A 16,701-nucleotide genomic window follows, 5' to 3' on the forward strand; every position below is an offset into this window, starting at 1 on the left:
CGCTGGGAGATGTAGTTCAGCCCCCCTCCCGCCGCTCCGGGGAGTACCGGAGGGGTTTGGAGACCCTGGAGATGCCCGGAGAGCCTGGAGATGCTGGGGATGCCCGGGAGGGTTTGGGTACCCCGGGGGGCACTGGAGATGCTGGGGATGCCCGGGAGGGATTGGAGACACTGGGGGTACCCCGGGGGCACTGGAGATGCTGGGGATGCCCGGGAGGGTTTGGGTACCCCGGGGGGCACTGGAGATGCTGGGGATGCCCGGGAGGGTTTGGGTACCCCGGGGGGCACTGGAGATGCTGGGGATGCCTGGGAGGGTTTGGAAATGCTGGGGGTACCCTGGGGGCACTAGAGATGCTGGGGGGCCCGGGAGCATTTGGGGGTGCCCCTGGGGGCTGTGCTGGAGTTTGGCACTCTTGGGGCTGTGCTTTTTGGGCTGGGATGAGGTTTTCGTTGGGGTTTTCCTTGCCCCAAGCAGGGTTGGGGTGCTGCTTGGGGTGGGCATGGCAAGCGGCGCTGCCCCACGGGGACGTGGAGCCCCCGGGTGACTCTCTGCTGGAGAATCCCTCCCATGGGAACTGCAGGACACGGGTGGTGTTCCCCGCTGACACTGGGCTCCCAGGCCATTTCACACCTTCATTAATTATGTGCTGCTTGCAAATCCCCCTCCTTATTTAGCCCCAGTTCGTGCTGGGTATCCCAGATGGATGGCAGCTCTTCCTGGATATCTTGGCAAAAGCAAGCAGGTCCTAAACAGCCCAGCACGAAGCCGGCAAACACGGGCATCAACACTGCTATTTCTGGCAGTGTTACCATGCTCCGGGAGCTTCTCCTTGTGTGCTTTCGTGGTCTCCAGCCTGCGGGTGGTGGCAGGGTACCAGCCCCTGCGGGCTGTTAAAGGTGCCCACCAAGCTGGCAGTCCCAAAAATTTCCACCCCCTCCCTGGGAACTTCCCCAGCCTGTAGGAAAGGGTCTGAGGGGAATGGTTGCTCAAGCCAGCTTTAATGAAAGCCTGTCTTTGTTCTTCACCAGTGACACAGGGCAGAGGAAGCCTCTGAGGCAAACTCGGGGTGGATGACATAGCTCGCTCTCTGGGGTCCTCCTGTGGTCATGAAGAAGGTCGAATCCCACCTAGAAGGGCAGATAAAGGTATCAGGCATGGGAGGGCAAAACCCTGGTGAGGAAGAAGGGCAGGAAACCTGCTTTCTGGCTGCCATCACTGCTTAGGGGCAAGCAGTGGGCACACAGCTGCCCCCATCCACTCTGGTGTGTGTCTTAGGGCACTGAGGCCAAAGCAAAGGCTGGGCAGAAGAGCTGAAGCTCCCTGGCATTGCCATCTCAGTCAGCTGCCTCTAGTGGGTCTCCTGCCCTGCAAACACCCACTCTCTCTTGTGTTGGCACCTTCCTAAAACCTTCATTCCCAGAGCCATGCCAGTCCAGAAAAATCTGCCTGTTTCCCAGTGGAGAAGACCTTGAGAAACATCTCGCCAAGGCTCAGCGCTCCCTGTTTGTTCTCACTGTTATTTGGTTTCAGTTTCGAGGCTCGGGAATTTAAAGCCAATCTCATGTTTTCTGCAAAGCCTGGTGCCTAATTTTGGCCCATGGGGGGGGTTGATGCAGTAGGCAGAGGGATGACTAAGCTGGTGGAACAGCCTCCCCTCTCCCCTCGCTGCTTCCCCAGGGCTGAAAAAAGCTGCCTTGGCAATGGAGTCATCCTAAAGGCAAACATGTGGGGATTAAAAGGTGTTGCTGGACCTGCAGCGGGTGAAGGACAGGGCTGATTACCGCATAACGAACAACGTGACCAGGGAACAGGTTCTTGGATAAGAAGAGCAAACAATGACAACACAAAATACAAGAGCAACGCAAGAAACGCTGATGTGGCCCCAAAGTCTGGGAGATGCTAAGCTGCTTGCAGCTGGGCTCAGGGGTGCCAGCAAGGTTTCAGGTGCTGTACAGTCCCAAGGACGGCTGGATGAGACCAAGCATAGAAACACCTGTCCTGGGAGTAAATTTGGCAACTGCTTCGCCACCGGTAGCAACAACACGCTCCACAGCCCAGCACTGCAATGCTGTCCTGGTCACTTAGCTGTGAGATGGAGGTGCAGCGGCTGCATTGCTGCCTGCGTGGGCACCATGATGGGACCTGCTACCCCTCAGGGTCTGCAAGTCAGTAGCAACATCCCCAGAATAACCCTCTGAGCAATTTTGCATGAAACCCTAAAGAAAAGGGAGTTAGTGGCTGGTTGGTGTTAGGAAAAAATAATAGGCTTTTCCTCCAGGGCAACAGGTTTGGAGTGCTCCTCCCAGTGCCACCCTGCACCTAGGGCTCCTGGACGGGGGGGATGGCTGGGGGGGATATGTACATACACAACGTTGTTGTGAGGCTGTAACCGCAGCACAGGATACTTCTGCAAGACACAGAGGAAGTGGGGTGAGCAGTGGCCCTGAAGACAAGGCAGGCCATGTCCATCCCAAGCCAACCCATCGCATCGCATCGCATCGCATCGCATCGCATCGCATTGCATCCCATCCCATCCCATCCCATCCCAAGCAATCCTAAGCCATCCTAAGCCATCCTATGCCATGCCATCTCATCATCCCATCCCACCCCACCCCATCCCAACCTTACAGCCCTCTCTCCTAGTGCACGGAGATGTCTTCTGATGGCAGAGTTCCCATCCACGTAGTAGTCGATCCCTCGCAGCCAGTAGTGGCGCCCAGACCAGGGGCTGTAGTAGCCATGGAAGCATCCCCTCCCCGTCGTGGTGTACAAGGGCAGCTTGAGCGGCACGTTGGCGACCAACTCCTTCTCTGTGAGCAGAAGGATGGTGAGGGTGAGGAGCAGCCAGCCCATCACCTTGACGGACGCCAGCATGGCACAAGCCCAGCTACAGGCGGAGTGCAGGGACAGGGCGAGGGCAGTTACCAAATTCACTGAGGCAGGTGGATCTCAGGGGGTACGGCACGCATAAGCTGTTCAGAGAGGTCTCCACCCTTGTCACCTGCGAGGAGGGACGGCAGCACTTTGCTGGATCGCTATCCTTGCTCTGCAGAGCCCGAGGTGCCAGCGGCACCTGAGGCAGCTCCAGTTTGGGGGGGTTATGGGGGCTGGACTGTACCCTGGGCAGGAGGGGGAGGTAACAGCAGTGCTTATTCCAGGCTGCGCTGTTGTAGGGAGTTGCTCTCCAGGTGATGTATTTGCCCTCGTTGACAAAAACTGGCTTGTACTTCTCTGCAATGCAAAAGTGACAGGCAGGGGTGTCCTGTGGTGCTGGGGACATGGGGGACGGCCGGAGAGTCCCAGTTGTTCCCCCTCTCCCCAAAACACAATGCTGTGGGGCCAGGGGGCATGTCAGAGGTGCTGGTCCTGGGGTCCCTGTTAAAGATCCGTGATGAAGGTGACACCCACTACTTCCAGCTTGTTGGTCACCTGCTCCAGCCCACACAGCCTTGGTCGTCGGGGGCTATAGGGTGCCAGGAGGGTGTCCCCCAGGCAACACCTACCACCAAGGGGTATTTAGGCGCCACTGGGGGGGAGAACCCTGGGGAGCTGTGGACATCCCAGGGACAGGGACAGTGCAGGGATGGGGATAGGTAGCTGTGGCAAAGCCACAAACACAGATGCCAAGGGAAGGTCCCTTTGCCACTTTGGGGGGGACGCAGGATGTAAAATGGGTGTAACCTCAGCCCTCCAACCCCATGGGGATATGCCCCAGGTGAGACAGGGGGAACAGCTGGGACCTTGGCAGTACCTTCAGACCTGGCCAGCAGGTACTTGTCTGTCCAGTAGGCTGTGGACTTGATGGTGTTCCTGTAGTATTCCTGCATGGCCACGTTAATCAGATGCTCAGGCTCACTCTGGCTCGCCGGATTTTGCACGGGGGGCACTGTTAATCCCTAAAACAGTGGGGAGCAGGGAGAGACACCGGGCCATGTGGCAGCGTCTGCCCTTGCAGCCATCAGGGCACACGGTGAAGCTGATTACAGGGCAGGGTATAACGCTGGAGATCTGAGCACCAAGCCTCCTCCCTTCGCAGTGGTTGGACAATGGGGGTCATAGCAGCACCGTGGTCCCTCCCCACCCCCCCCAAGCTTCCTTTTTCCCAAAAACCAGGGGACAGAGGGTGGTTGGGCATCACTGGCTCCTCTCCCCCTGCACCTCTCCGGGCACTTTGCAGAGAGGGAGATGGGGTGGGTGCGCTGGGACTGCCAGGTATGGGGCCGGCAGAGGTTGAGGAGGGTGTTACAGGACCAAACCAGTGTCCTACAGCTGGCACAGCCCGAGGTGGCTGGGGTCTTGCAGGGCTCTGGTTCCATGAGCCATTTCTGTCCCTGCGCAGTGGTGACATCTTTCTCCATGCCCTCTGCTGGCTCCCTCGTTATAGTGCACATGGCTAACGAGGCTCCGACAGATGAGCCAGTTTGCAGCCTGCGTTGCGTTGGAGCCTACACCCCGGTGGGCCCATGGAAGGAAAACTGCATGTCCCCCAGGCACCCCCTGCAGTGATCAAAAGCCCTTCTTCCTCCAGGACCAGGGCTGGGAGGGTTTTTTTTTTTGGTGCTGGGAAGGGGTTTTTTGGTGCTGGGAGGGTTTTTTTGGTGCTCGCGTATCCCTGTGGCATGGAAGGGCCCCCAGTCAGAACTGAGCTGAGCCTGGGGGCTGTGTATTTGGAGCAGCTCTGTGAGCCACCCAATCTGCCCCCAGCTTCATTGCCACCTTGTCACACAGCAGGCCTGGGCTGAGCTCTGCCCCTGCCTCAGTTTCCCCTTCCTCAGCAGGTCCTGCCCCCTGTGGACTCTGAAAACTACTGATGAACAGGGCTGACGTGTGAGAGCTTGTGGTGGTGACCGCCAGCCCTGAGAGCCCAAAGCCACCGCGGGGTGCAGGTCCAGGGGACAAGAAGCCAGTGAGCACACCCTCAGGGGTGTCAAAAGCTTTGCTAACCAGGGAGCATGCCCACCTCACCATTACACACACGCAGTGAGGCACCCTGTGAGTCTCTGTGCCACCCCCCTGCCTGGCACCAAGCACCCGCAGCTGGGCAGGGGCAGAAACCCTGAATTTTCCTCCTCCAGCAACATTTACCTTGGTCACAAAGTTGTTGTCCCTCCAGAGAGGCTGCGGAATGTGCTTGTAGAGGGTCTTTTTGATGGTGCATGGTGGGCGGTAGGAGTCGGTGTAAGTGCTGATGGGAGTCTTGTGTTTTTTGGAGAAGGGGAACATGGTGCAGCAGCCTGCTGGGATGGGAGCGCTTGGAGTCCCGGAGGGTCCCAAGGAAACCCTGCTGGATGAGCAGCACTGCGAGGGGCTAGGGGGGCTTGCAGCCCACGCAGGAAAGGGAACAGAGCTGGTGCCACTGCTCTGCCAGCCCAGGGTGGTGCTTGTGCTGTCAGTGATGTCACAGTGCGGGAGCAGGGGGATTTGGTGGCTTTCTGTCAGTCCCGTAGCTACGCTCTGGTTCTAGCCCAGGGCATGGCAACTGCTGCCTGTGTTCCACCCCACCACAGGCTTTGGCCCCGGGGGCTTCCTCCCCTCCTGCAGGCAGTCACCTTAACAATGGTAGGAAACAGTTTCAGCTGGTCCTAGTCAGGATAATTTTATTTTGAGAGGCACAGGAGCAGAGATTGTGGGTTCTCCAGCCCTTCTCCCCGCTATTTCCTTGGAAACACCACCACAGCAGTGCAGCCACTGCCTGGGGGCACAGCACCAGGCACCGCTGTGCCAGGCTGCTGGGGTAGCCAGGGGAATTATTGCCTGCTCTGTCCCCTCTTTTTCATTAAAAAGCTGGATTTTGGTGATCCTGTGTGGCTTCTTCACTCTTCTGTCCTGAGTGGTGGGCTCTGTGGTCTGAGTGAGCCATCCTCATCCGTCTCAGTGCAGAGAGGCGGCTGGGTGATGCCAGGGAGGGATTTACAGGAATTGGGCTTGCTTTTCCCCAGAGCTGGGGAGGTTGAGCAGAAACCCCTACCCCTGCAGAGACCTGGGCCTGGCTTGTCACACACTGCCAGCTCGGACCCCTGCTCTGCTCCTGGCTCCTGGCTCCCTTCTGCTGCCACCTTTTTGGAGATGACACGAGAAGATCTGTGTCCATCTCAGCAGGGTGGCTGCCTTTCCACGCCCCCCCCCCCAAAAAAAAAAAGGTCTGCAGAGCCCTACTGTGTTTGCTGAGGGTGATGGCAGGGGTGAGCAGCCCTGGGGCACTCGAATGCCTCCAGGGAAATGTGATTAATGGATTAATGCAACGTTAGAGATTAAATAAAGAAAAAGTTGCCATTGATTTTCACACCCCGCTGGTCTCTTGTCGAGCCAGGCCTACGCTCCCCCTCAGCCCTGTCCCCTCCTGGGAGCCAGTGGGAAGCTGGGAGGGAAGAGTGGACAGATCTGGGGAGCACAGATCTGCAGAGAGAGGTGGAGTCCAAACCTCTCAACTGGGGGGATGATTCCAATGCCAGATTGGCTACCAGCATGAGCCCCTGGCCCCCTCACAGCTGTCCCCTGTCCCTGACAATCCCTGGGGTTTCCAGCTTCTGGCACTGGACTTTAAAATCAGTGCTTGGCTCCCATGCCAACAGCTTTGAGGGGCAGAAATGGATGCCACGCTGGAGAAAAGGTTATTCCACCCCAAGCAGCACTTCCTTCTGCTTCTGTCGTAGCCCAGATCCAGGGGCTGGGGCCAGCTCGTGTGCCTTATCCCTGGCAAGAAGTGTTTCCCAAATGCTGGCTGGGGGCTGGATGGCCCCGTCAGGTTTCCCTGTGCCTTATGGCACAGCTCCACACCAGAAGCTTCTGCTGGGCCAGACCAGGCTGGTCTTGGCCATGTCATGAAGCCCTCCCTCCCCGTGACTCCTGGGGGCTCAGAGGAGATGGCGCAGTTCATACCCTCTCACCCCCGTTCACCCCAGTGAGAAAGGCTGGCAGGCTGTTTTTCATATGTATGCTTTTTAATATCATTAATTCTGTTACACTACACACAACCAGTAACAATGATAAATACTGCAATGGAAATGTTAAAAAAAATATTATACACGTTTCATGTTTTTGAAATAAAACAACCCACATTTTAAAATAAATTAATGCATAAAACTGATGGTAGAAAAAAGAAAACCCAAAACAAACCACAACACAACTGATCTGTTTAAGGCAATACTCTACGCAGACAGGAACAGAAGTACAACAGTGTGCTACATGTTCTGAACGGGAAAAGAAAAAAAAAGAAATAAAAGAAAATCTATACAAGATGCAGACTGATGCTTCGGGAGTGAAAAAACTCCCCAAACCAGATAATAAAACCAATGGCCAAGTTAAGTGCAGCATTAATACACTCTGCATGTCAAATGATTAGCAGGTTCCTAACATGGACTAAGGTCAAGCTACAACAAATTTATCTTCCTAATTAAAAGGTTATTCAGGTCAAACCCTACATTTAACTCTACTTTGCATTTGGCTGTTTCAGCTATGTTTCACTATATGCAAGGACAGCCGGAAATTCATCTCCTGCTCTTGAGATTAACGCAAAGGTCGGGAGGTCTCTCCTCCTGAAAGATATTTCCATTAAATACATCCAAAATGGATCTCGCTTTTGGTGATCCCGAAATGCCTCCCGCCACCCCCTCCCCTGGGGCGCCAGGCACCCCACGGGGGAAGGAGACCTGGGAAGCGTATGCTTGGGTTGAGTTTTTTCCCAAGCTGAGGACAGGACATGGAAGTGCAGATCTGAGCCGGACTCGGAGGAGTGCTGTTTCCCTGTCTGCCTAGAAATTCCTATCTGGAGCCTACTGAAAGCACTTTGCCAGCATGGGAGAAACCCAGCCTGGATCCAGGCTCTGGATCCAGCCACGACGTTTGCTATTAAGGTTGGTGAGAAGCTCCATACCTGCCGCGACAGCCAATGAACCCCAACTATTAATGCAGCCCAGAACTTGGCCACTGGAAGGTGGACAATAATCATAATGCCAAAAATATCCCCCTCTCCCTCAAAAAAGAAAAGAAAAGGGAGAGTAGCCACTTTCTGCCAGCTTCCCCCGGTGGATCCCCATCAGCTGCCACCTACGCAAGATCGGCAGCGCCAGATCTCACTAGCATCAACCCAGTACATTCCCAGTAAGGTGCGTGTCTGCAAGGTGCTGCCAGGGGGAAAAGAAGCTTCTTGGGACACGGTCAGAGCCTCCTGTGCTGCCCTGCTAGAGTGCGTGCGGAGGAAGCTATGGTGCACGAGGAGAGGAACCCAAATGGAATTACGAGACGCGTGATGGCCAACAACTGTCCGGGCTGCCCGGGTGGGAGATGGGGATGCAGAACTGGGCTGAGAATCACTTTGGTGCAACTGCCTCTGATGCTCATCACCCGTCCACGGGGCCGGGGGGAGGAAAGACGACGGCTGCTGCGAGACAAGAGGAGTGGAAGGAGGACGTGTGCAATATAACGAGGCTTGCAATTCTAGGACTAACCACTGGGCACGGACACCGAAGACTACCTGTGACAACTAAATATATGTCCTTCGACCACCGCTGCTCCTTCCCCCACTTCCTGGCCTGATGCTCTCTTCCATCTGGGCTCAGCCACAGGATGTAATGAGGTCTGGAAGTCGTGTATTAGCGCCACAGACCCGCTCTGCACGCAAGTAGCGCCTGCTTTCAGACCCTTCACAAAGCTATTTAATGCTAGCTCATTTCCTTTATTAAACTGAAGGTTCAATAACCTCGGTGGGAGGAGTAAAAATGGTTAAAAATGTGCAAAAAGGGGGGGAACACGCCCCCCCCCCCAACTTTCCGAATTTTCTCCCCTGCAAAGACTTCACCCTTTGCAAGAGTCTTTCTCCCTGCAGAACTACAGCCCTGCCAGCATGTCTTACAGCTCCCAGCCCCAGCACAGCCAACGGGCATCCCATCACATCTCTCCAGCTTGCACCAGGAGGACATGGGCTGGCAGGCCTGGGACTTGGGTCCCAGACCTCCCACAGCACTGAGACTGGGAGCGTGAAGGCGGCCAAGCTTGGCTTGCTGGATCACATTGCCTGGTGAACCCTCAGCCCCTCAGCCTTCAGGCGGGTGAGGAGAAAACCCAGCCTGCTCCCTGGATCACCCATGATCTTGTTGGATCTCCACAACTGTTGTGTCTCCCACTGGTCTGACATTTGCCTTGGGTTTGCCTCAGGGCAGAGACAGCTACAAGCTGAACAGAACTGCTACTGCAGCTTTTCTGTGCAAAGAGACCAAGTAAAGAAATATGTGAGCTGGGGATGCAGATAAAGGTGATAAAAACCAGAATGGCTGTCATGAAGAGACCTTGTCCAAGTTTTCCAGCTCTCTCCAGGCATCTGTATTACATCTCCCAACAAAATTTGCATCTCCCAAACCATGCAGGCTCGAGGAAGGTGAGTAACAAATGGAGTTGCTGCTCTTCTGGGGTGCAAGAAGCAAGAAGGCAGTCTGGGTAGAGAGTGGTGCTTCCCAGTGAGCTCACCTGGATCAGCTGGATGGGCACCTAGAGGAGAAATGCTGCTCCAGGAGGGTAAACACCTCGGCAAGTAACAGGACTTATCTCAGCATGGTGACCTTTTCTTTTCCTGGTGCCTACTGTGATAGTTTCCAGTGACACATCTGAGAGGGTCACATTTTAATGAACCTTCTATTCTACCTTCTAATCCCCGACGCAGTCCTGCCACCTGTGTCACCATGTGTCAGTATGGAAATGGCTCCACAGACCAAGCACAACCAGTGAGGCGGGTTCCTTCCGGGAGCAAATCCATCTTTTGCTGGAGCTGCTTTTCAGAGAAAGAGAAAGGCTGGGAGCCACCACCAGTGGCAAATGGGTCTGGGAAGCAACGGGAAGAGCTGCTCTCCACAGGCCTCAGGGAAACCTGCAGTCTCTCCTTCCAGTGTCCACACTGCTCTGCAATGTGGCTTGCTGTGTGGGCCACGGTGCTCTGCTCCGTGTAATCTCAATTAGCCCCCAGCCTTTGCCTCCCCAGCAAGCTGTCCAAGCAGAGCTCAGCCAGGCAGCGTTTAAGCTGCTGTGATCCTGGGATTGCAACCAGTGTCAAGGGTGGCAGGGTAGGCAGAAGAGGGGATGTAGCTGCAGTTTTTTGGAAGCGGGGCAGCAGCTCAGCTGCATAATACATACGGGAAGATAAAAGATGGATGCCAGCCCCTGTGAGAAACCTGCATTAATCTTCGGTAGGTAATCCCAGGTCTCAGCCTCTTCCCCTGTGCTAAATTGCTGGCCCTTCTGCTTCAGGGCTTGAGTAGCTCTGAAAGGAGGTGGGTTTGATGAGATGCAGTTCAAGATTTGGAGCAACACCTCTCACAGGAAAGCCTTGAAAGCAATTGACAGGGGTGCAATGCCCTCCTAGAGGTGAAAAAGCACCTTAAAATGAAGACTTTGGCTTCCTCTTAGGCTCAACCTAGCCCAGCTTGCTCCTTGCCCATTGATGCAAATGTTTCCTTTGAATGTGCAGCCTGAGCTTGCTGAGCCAAGCAGCAGCCAGGTGACAAAGCCTACTTCATTTGAGGTAAGGGTGGCCGTACCCCATGTGAGCTTGAAGGCAGAATGGAAAAGTAAAGGAAAAAAACAGGCAAAATGGCCAGTTTATACCCTCAAATGATTACATGGATGCTAAAAGTGAAAGCGTGAAACTGCCACGGGAATATCCCAGATGAGCCCTTCTGCCATCAGCACTCGCTATCCCAGTTGCTTACTCTTAGTAAGTCCCTTAATTCTACTCGCAGGGGATGGTGCTGTTGGGCCACCAAATCTTCTCACATGTTCCATGCAACAGCACGCAGATAGAAGCCAGTTGTGCGAGAGCCAGCTGCCAAATAATGGGGAAAACGCACCCTTGCCAAACATCTTCCCCCAAAAGCTGTTTAATTTCTCTACTAACCTGCACCCCGCAGCCTTCTGGCACACGCAAGCAACACCAGAAGCTGGCAAGCAGAGGGAAAGCTGAGTAGTACCTTGAAAATATGCATAAAATTTCTATAGCATGCTTTTTGCATCTCGCTTGCAGAGGCTATCAATGGTGCCCACCACACACTTGATGAAATCCAGGCAGCATCTTGGGAAGGCAGGTTTCTTCCCTGTGCTGCAGAAGGGAATGGACACCAAGAGGGGGTGTGACTTGCTTGAGGTTACAGCAAATGTGTACCAGGTGCCGGCAGCAGCAAGGGACCCCAGATCTCATCTCGGTGCTGTTAACAGTCCAGCAGACTCTCTGCAGCAGTATTTGGCCGCGGTGCCAGCTCGGGGGACGTGGTGTTTCTGGTGCGTGCATCTGGAAGCGAGCTGTGCTCCCTGCTGGTATCGGCACTGCACGGAGATGGATTAACTCGGACAACTGGGATCTGCCCTAGGCCAAGACAGCGCTTGGCAACCTTTCTAGTTACTGCTTGTTTTCCTCTTCCTGTTGTTCCATCTGGTGCCCAGCTGGGTCCTTCCTTTCTTCAAAAGCGTCTTCGTGTTTCTGTTGAGTCACACACGGAGCGCTGTGCTTTCCAAGCCTCCTGGCTGGCCGCTGCACAGCTTGCAGGACAGCCTGAGGACAAGGCTCTGCATGGAGAGGAAAGGATTCTACACAGGGTGGCAGACCAACGTGTCAGCCAGCAGAGAGCTGAGCGGAGCAGGCGCCTCCTTTTGGGAAAGGAGCTGGAGAGACAAACCAGAAGCAGCTGAGTCCATCCTATCCACAGGGGAGCATCCTGAAGTCCCTTTAAAAGAAGTCCATGCAGCAGGCTTGGTCGCCTGCTTTTGGAGTCGCAAGGCATCTGCAGACAAGACAGCCAGAACAGCATAGCAGACCCAATGGCCAAGCGTACATGTTGGAGGGTGGACATGCAGCAACGTCAGATATGCCCCAGTGGCTCTTCCAAGGGTTGGCTTCAAGATATGTCCGACAAGACATCAAATGAGCCTTTGGGATGGTCACCTGGACATCAGCCTTCTTTCAACCAAAGTTTATTTACAACCACCGGAAAAGCAGACTAGACCACACTACCTAAAGAACTTCTTCAACACTAGGAGGATGTTCCTCCTCACACCGACATCTCAAAACGGGGAGTTTGCAGACTGGAGAGACAGAGCTGAGTGCTGAGACCCTGGAGTTCAAAGCCAGCTCACATACAAGGGCAAAATTAACATCTGACAAAAGGAAAGGACTTCTTAAACTCAGGTAATTTAGTGACAGAGATTACGCAAAATCCTAACAAAAAGCCAGCCTGGCTTTAGGAGGCATCAAATGCAAATCCTGTCTGGAGGCACCAGCACCAATATCTTTAAATCCCATTTGCACGGTAATTTAGGTGGACAGCAATGCAGACTTCCATACTCCATCGTGCTCCTCCCCTTGGTATTCTGTCCAACTTTGGACTGAAAATGGGGCCTGAGAAGACCACCTGGTTTGGTGCTAAGACTGGAACAAGCAGTGATTTGCTTTATCGCATGCCATCTGCATTTAGGAGGGTGCCCAGCAGCTCTGAAGATTTTAGGGCTTTATAATGTTGTGACAGAGTTTGGGTCTGTGCTTTCTGCTTTTGCCTTCTGTAGGCCATGGTGGCAGAGACTGGTCCTAAGGAGAGCAGTGCCAGGATGGGCCACCTATCTACACACCTTTCCCGGGAAGTCACCACAGTGTAACCTCCAATGAGGGCACAATAAGACCTTCTGGCTGAAGCAAAGGTCTGAACGTGAGACCGGACAGGGAGAGCCAGCCCAGCCTGTGGTTAATACACACTGAGAGGCTGCCCACCATATTCCATAACAAGCCAAAAAACACACCACCTGGTCACAACCTGCTTAAAGGGGGCTGCAGTTCAGAAGGGTTAGTGTTCAATTTTCTGTGATAGCCACAGGTGCATTGCCTTAATCCATTCAGCCTTCCTGATAATGACCTTACACAAGTTAACTACTTTTCCCCACCCTTTCTACTTTATTTCCCTAATAAAATATATGAACACAAAGCATAGAGAGGAGAAGCCAAAAAATTGCCATTTTATGGTCCTGTACTGTCATGCCAAAACCAGTTATTTGTGCAACGAACTCCTTCCGTGCTCAGGGAAAAAAACACCCGGCTTGTGCTTCCATCTGTGTTTGGAGGAAGCACTGGGTGTAACACTGAAATTCACCTCCTTCCCTCCTAAAGGCTTGTGCTAGAAGCAGATGCGAAGGGCCGAGGGCAGTTGCAGGGCTGTGGAATGCCTCAGGGCACACAGCAGGCAAAAAACAGCCAAAGGGGCAATAAAAAGGCTTGCTGGTGGTGCCGTGGGCAGGGGTTATCAGGGAAGGTCTGTCCTTCAGCAGGGAGGTGTTAACCCTGGGAGGTACAGCATCCGCAAGCCCCACTCTGTCTTAGACTGAACATTGACGGCAGCGCGACGGAGACCTGTGAGAGCTGCAGTCCTCCACGGCTGACCCAGGTAAGGAGATGGCTTGTTGCTCTAGCAGGCACACTGAAATGCTCCGAGCTCCTGAGCGAGGGCTGTGGGACAGGCAGAGCGTGCACAGCCCGGCTGGAAGGCACAGAGACTAACCCAGGAGGATAAATGCCATAAAGACGTTGCATGGTACCAACGCTGTCCCTCTTTAGAAAAGCGAAGATTTAAAGAGATGTCCGATAGGATTTGGTTTGACCACAGGTTTTGAATATATTCCCCATTAAAAGACTCCTTAAGGAATGTTTTTTTTCTTTTTTTCCCCCTTTTATCTATCTACACAGCATTGTTAGAGCTCTTCCCTCACTTCCAGACAACTTGCTAACCTCAACCTGAGCCAGCACTGGAGAGGAAAGCAGGCACGTGAAGTGAGCAAGAAGTGAAAAATTGGAGACCTGCTTCTTTACAAACATTGTGGAAATACTCCCTCCGAGTGTTACTGGGCGGTGAGAAAGGGAGAGGAACTCACTTCAGAAACACTCTTCCTCGAGGAGCTGGCAAATGAACCAGTATTTCTGCGTGAGGAGGCAGGGATGCTCAGTGAACAGCATCTCTGCGTCCTCTTTCCGTGGCCTGGAGCCAGAGTGGCAGCACCCTGTTTTAGGGAGGGCAGGGGGGGCAAACAGTTGCCCATACCAGCTAGTGAATAACAAAGCCCAGGAATCCTGTGTGCCTGCTCTTTTTGCTCTCCCTGTGGATGGTATCGTGCTTTGTGCTGCACAGAGCGAAGCCCCAGGATGTGAAATAATCCTCCTCCTCATGATGAAGAGGACTTGTTGAAGACTGGACTCACTCCATGCAGGTTTCAGACGGGGGGCCTGTCTGTCGGGGGGGAGACTCAGGCCCTGCCCTGTGACTCGGGAGTTCCCTTGGGAAGCTCAGAATTGGCCTCGCTTTTTCCCTTCCCTGGGCTACAAAGCAAGTGATGACCCAAGGCAGGCGGTCCTTCCTCCTGGGCAGAGCAGGAAAACACACAGTCGTGCCGGTGGCAAAAGATTTTGATGCTGAGAAAAACGCCTGGGCCCTGAGCGTACGCTGAAGGCAGCAGTGTAAGGCCGGCCAGGGAGGGGACACGCTTCCGAATTCCAGAAATTATTTTGCATTAAAAACAATCTGCCGGTCAGCTGGCAATTCAGCCCGGCCACCTCATGTAACGCCAGATTTCCTGACTTACCCCAGCACCAAATAAACACAATTTTGCTGCCGACACGGAATTGCTCTAACACAGACCGAGCCCGGTGCACAAGTGGCCAGAGGTGGGATAAACAGTAGCTTCCTCTCATGGTTTTGTTGTTTGTTTTGGGGTTTTTTTTGTTTTTCTTTTTTTCCAGCTGAAGCTGTTCATAACCCTGCTGCTGCTGAAAACTCCCCTAAAGCCTGACACCACCACCAATCTCTCCCACAGGCACCAAGAGACACAGTGTCAAGAGAATATCAAAAGTTGAGCACTGTAAAAACGTGCTTTCCTCAACTAGCTTATCCGGCACTGACCTTCAGGCTGCACAGCTCCACTCCCGTCTCACGCAGGGCTCTATTTTTCCTTAGCTGAAGAAAGTTTAAGATTTTTGGAAGCAGGTGGGTCTTGCAGGAATTAAGTATGGGCTGAAGTCAGTATAGGTGCCTGGACTGAACGCAGGAGCGCGGTATTCTTGGGCAAGGCCTGAATCCCCAAAGAGTGCGGATGGATTACAGATCGAAGCTGATGTGTTCAGTGACAATTTAACGTGGAGCTAAGGGTAGACGGCATTGGATATGTGACACAACAGCTCTAACTAGTACTGACTCACAGTGAAATGCCACCTATTTGTCCTCTTCACAAATGAATGGAGTGTGTCATGCTAGTCCTTGCCATAAGAAAGGATGCCCTGGTCCATTTCCATTCCTGTGCCCCCACTTACAGTATCATTTTGGTTATGCAAATGAAACAGGTTTAGTGAATGAATTAAGAACTGACTTCCTCTCACTGGTAAACCCCCCTGACACCTCAGACTCATCCCCTGATTTTGGTTTTGGTAGGCAGGATTACCTGCAACCCCATCTGACCCTTCCCATTCTGGAACAGACACCTTAAAAAATATCCCCAGTGTCTACACAAACCAAGGAGGTACCTCTAGACCCCTCTGAATTTGCTCTCCAGACCAGTCAGTTCTGCCAGGCACTGCCTGGCACTTTGAGCAACTTTTCTTTTGTTTAACCATAGTTTAAAATAACTTATTGACCAATCATAAAATGAATTTTTTGGTTTCTCCTGGCTCCATGAACACAAAGAGGTGCACGTCCTACCATAGGAGGAAGCAATGGCTGTTAAGTTTTACAGTTATAGTGGAAAGCACTGATCACAGCCTGCCGGCCTCACTACTGGATGTGACAGGCGGTGGAGGAGGTGGCTTGGCAACACATGCAGGTAGGGTTGACCGATTTAGGGGGGATTAGGTCGAGGTCCTCGTCATCTGGGATCTCATCTAACCGGTACCCATCCTTTAGCAGCTGGATGTTCAAGTCTTGGTTGATCTGCTACAGACAAAGAGACAAACAGTCAAACACTTGACACTTCTTCCTTCTGATGGTGGGAAGATGAAGGAGGATCCTAATTCTAGAATACATTTCCCCCAATGAAAGGGTCTCAGTTTTTGACCACATGTGAAGGCTGCCTTCTTTTGTTCTAGTTTCTTCTGGAACAGGAGTATCTAGAATGAGATATTCCAGACCAGCAAATTGATACACTATTTTATTCTGGAGTAATCCTTCCATGAATACAAACCCTCATTTAAAGTAATGTAATAACAATTATAATAAACCACTGGCAGCTGGGCAGTCTCTCCTCTTAGTCTGGGGCACACTATAGCAGCTGGAAGGTGGTGAAGCCTCTTGGCTCTTTGTAATCTCAGATTCAACTGCTGTCTAACTAGATTTGGGTGAACAACACTTCATCGGGGCTCACAGACAGCCCAGATCATTTCACCTGGTCCTTGCTCTTGGTCTTTTCTTTGTGTTTCAGAGGTATTTTTCCGAAGGAAGGAACACAAGGGTAAAGAGTTCCCAGCAGCTTGAGTGCAGAATGGCTGCTCAGACCCCACAGAAGCAGATGCCAGAGGGCGAGCAACTAATTCAGGAGAGAGCTTGGGAATATATTCAGAAACAATGCAGAGGGATTAACAAGACTGAGCTTCCTGCCTTTTCTCCCTGAAAGGACAAGAGTTCATATCTGCAACTCCTCCCTGGAATTTCTGCCTGCTTCACGTAAACATGCACTGGGTGACCCCCAACCCCCACCCCC

General features: G+C 53.1%; 2 protein-coding genes across 3 annotated transcripts in view; both read right to left on the reverse strand.

The window, feature by feature from the left end:
* Nucleotides 1-1,021: 1,021 nt before the first annotated feature.
* LOC106894024 (chromosome unknown open reading frame, human C9orf24) lies at nucleotides 1,022-5,345 on the reverse strand. Its single transcript, XM_014952447.1, has 7 exons — nucleotides 5,086-5,345; nucleotides 3,752-3,896; nucleotides 3,119-3,231; nucleotides 2,926-3,001; nucleotides 2,629-2,810; nucleotides 2,367-2,407; nucleotides 1,022-1,127 (listed from the first exon to the last, which is right to left on the reverse strand). Exons 1-7 carry the CDS (start codon nucleotides 5,221-5,223, stop codon nucleotides 1,022-1,024), a joined length of 801 nt encoding a protein of 266 aa, XP_014807933.1. The 5' UTR covers nucleotides 5,224-5,345.
* A 1,575-nt stretch (nucleotides 5,346-6,920) lies between these two features.
* Nucleotides 6,921-16,701, reverse strand: part of FAM219A (family with sequence similarity 219 member A) — a 47,528-nt gene continuing 37,747 nt past the window's right edge. The window contains exon 5 of one of the 2 annotated variants that reach the window (XM_014952501.1): nucleotides 6,921-15,935. In XM_014952501.1, the coding sequence (XP_014807987.1) occupies nucleotides 15,780-15,935 (156 nt within the window). In that variant the 3' untranslated portion in view covers nucleotides 6,921-15,779. Of the gene's footprint in view, nucleotides 15,939-16,701 lie in introns of both variants that reach the window. The other variant, XM_014952500.1, reaches the window with a different exon arrangement.

The sequence above is a fragment of the Calidris pugnax genome, unplaced genomic scaffold, assembly GCF_001431845.1.
Source record: "Calidris pugnax isolate Ruff unplaced genomic scaffold, ASM143184v1 scaffold220, whole genome shotgun sequence".
In the NCBI taxonomy this organism is placed as follows: Eukaryota; Metazoa; Chordata; class Aves; order Charadriiformes; family Scolopacidae; genus Calidris; species Calidris pugnax.

What these genes read in the sequence shown, in the direction of transcription:
- LOC106894024 (XM_014952447.1), bottom strand. Translation starts at nt 5,223, where the DNA reads ATGTTCCCCTTCTCCAAAAAACACAAGACTCCCATCAGCACTTACACC. An exon ending in ACCTCCCCCTCCTGCCCAGG is followed by an intron (nt 3,002 to 3,118) that starts GTACAGTCCAGC and finishes CCCTCCTCGCAG; the next exon opens with GTGACAAGGGTGGAGACCTC. An exon ending in CACCTGCCTCAGTGAATTTG is followed by an intron (nt 2,811 to 2,925) that starts GTAACTGCCCTC and finishes TTCTGCTCACAG; the next exon opens with AGAAGGAGTTGGTCGCCAAC.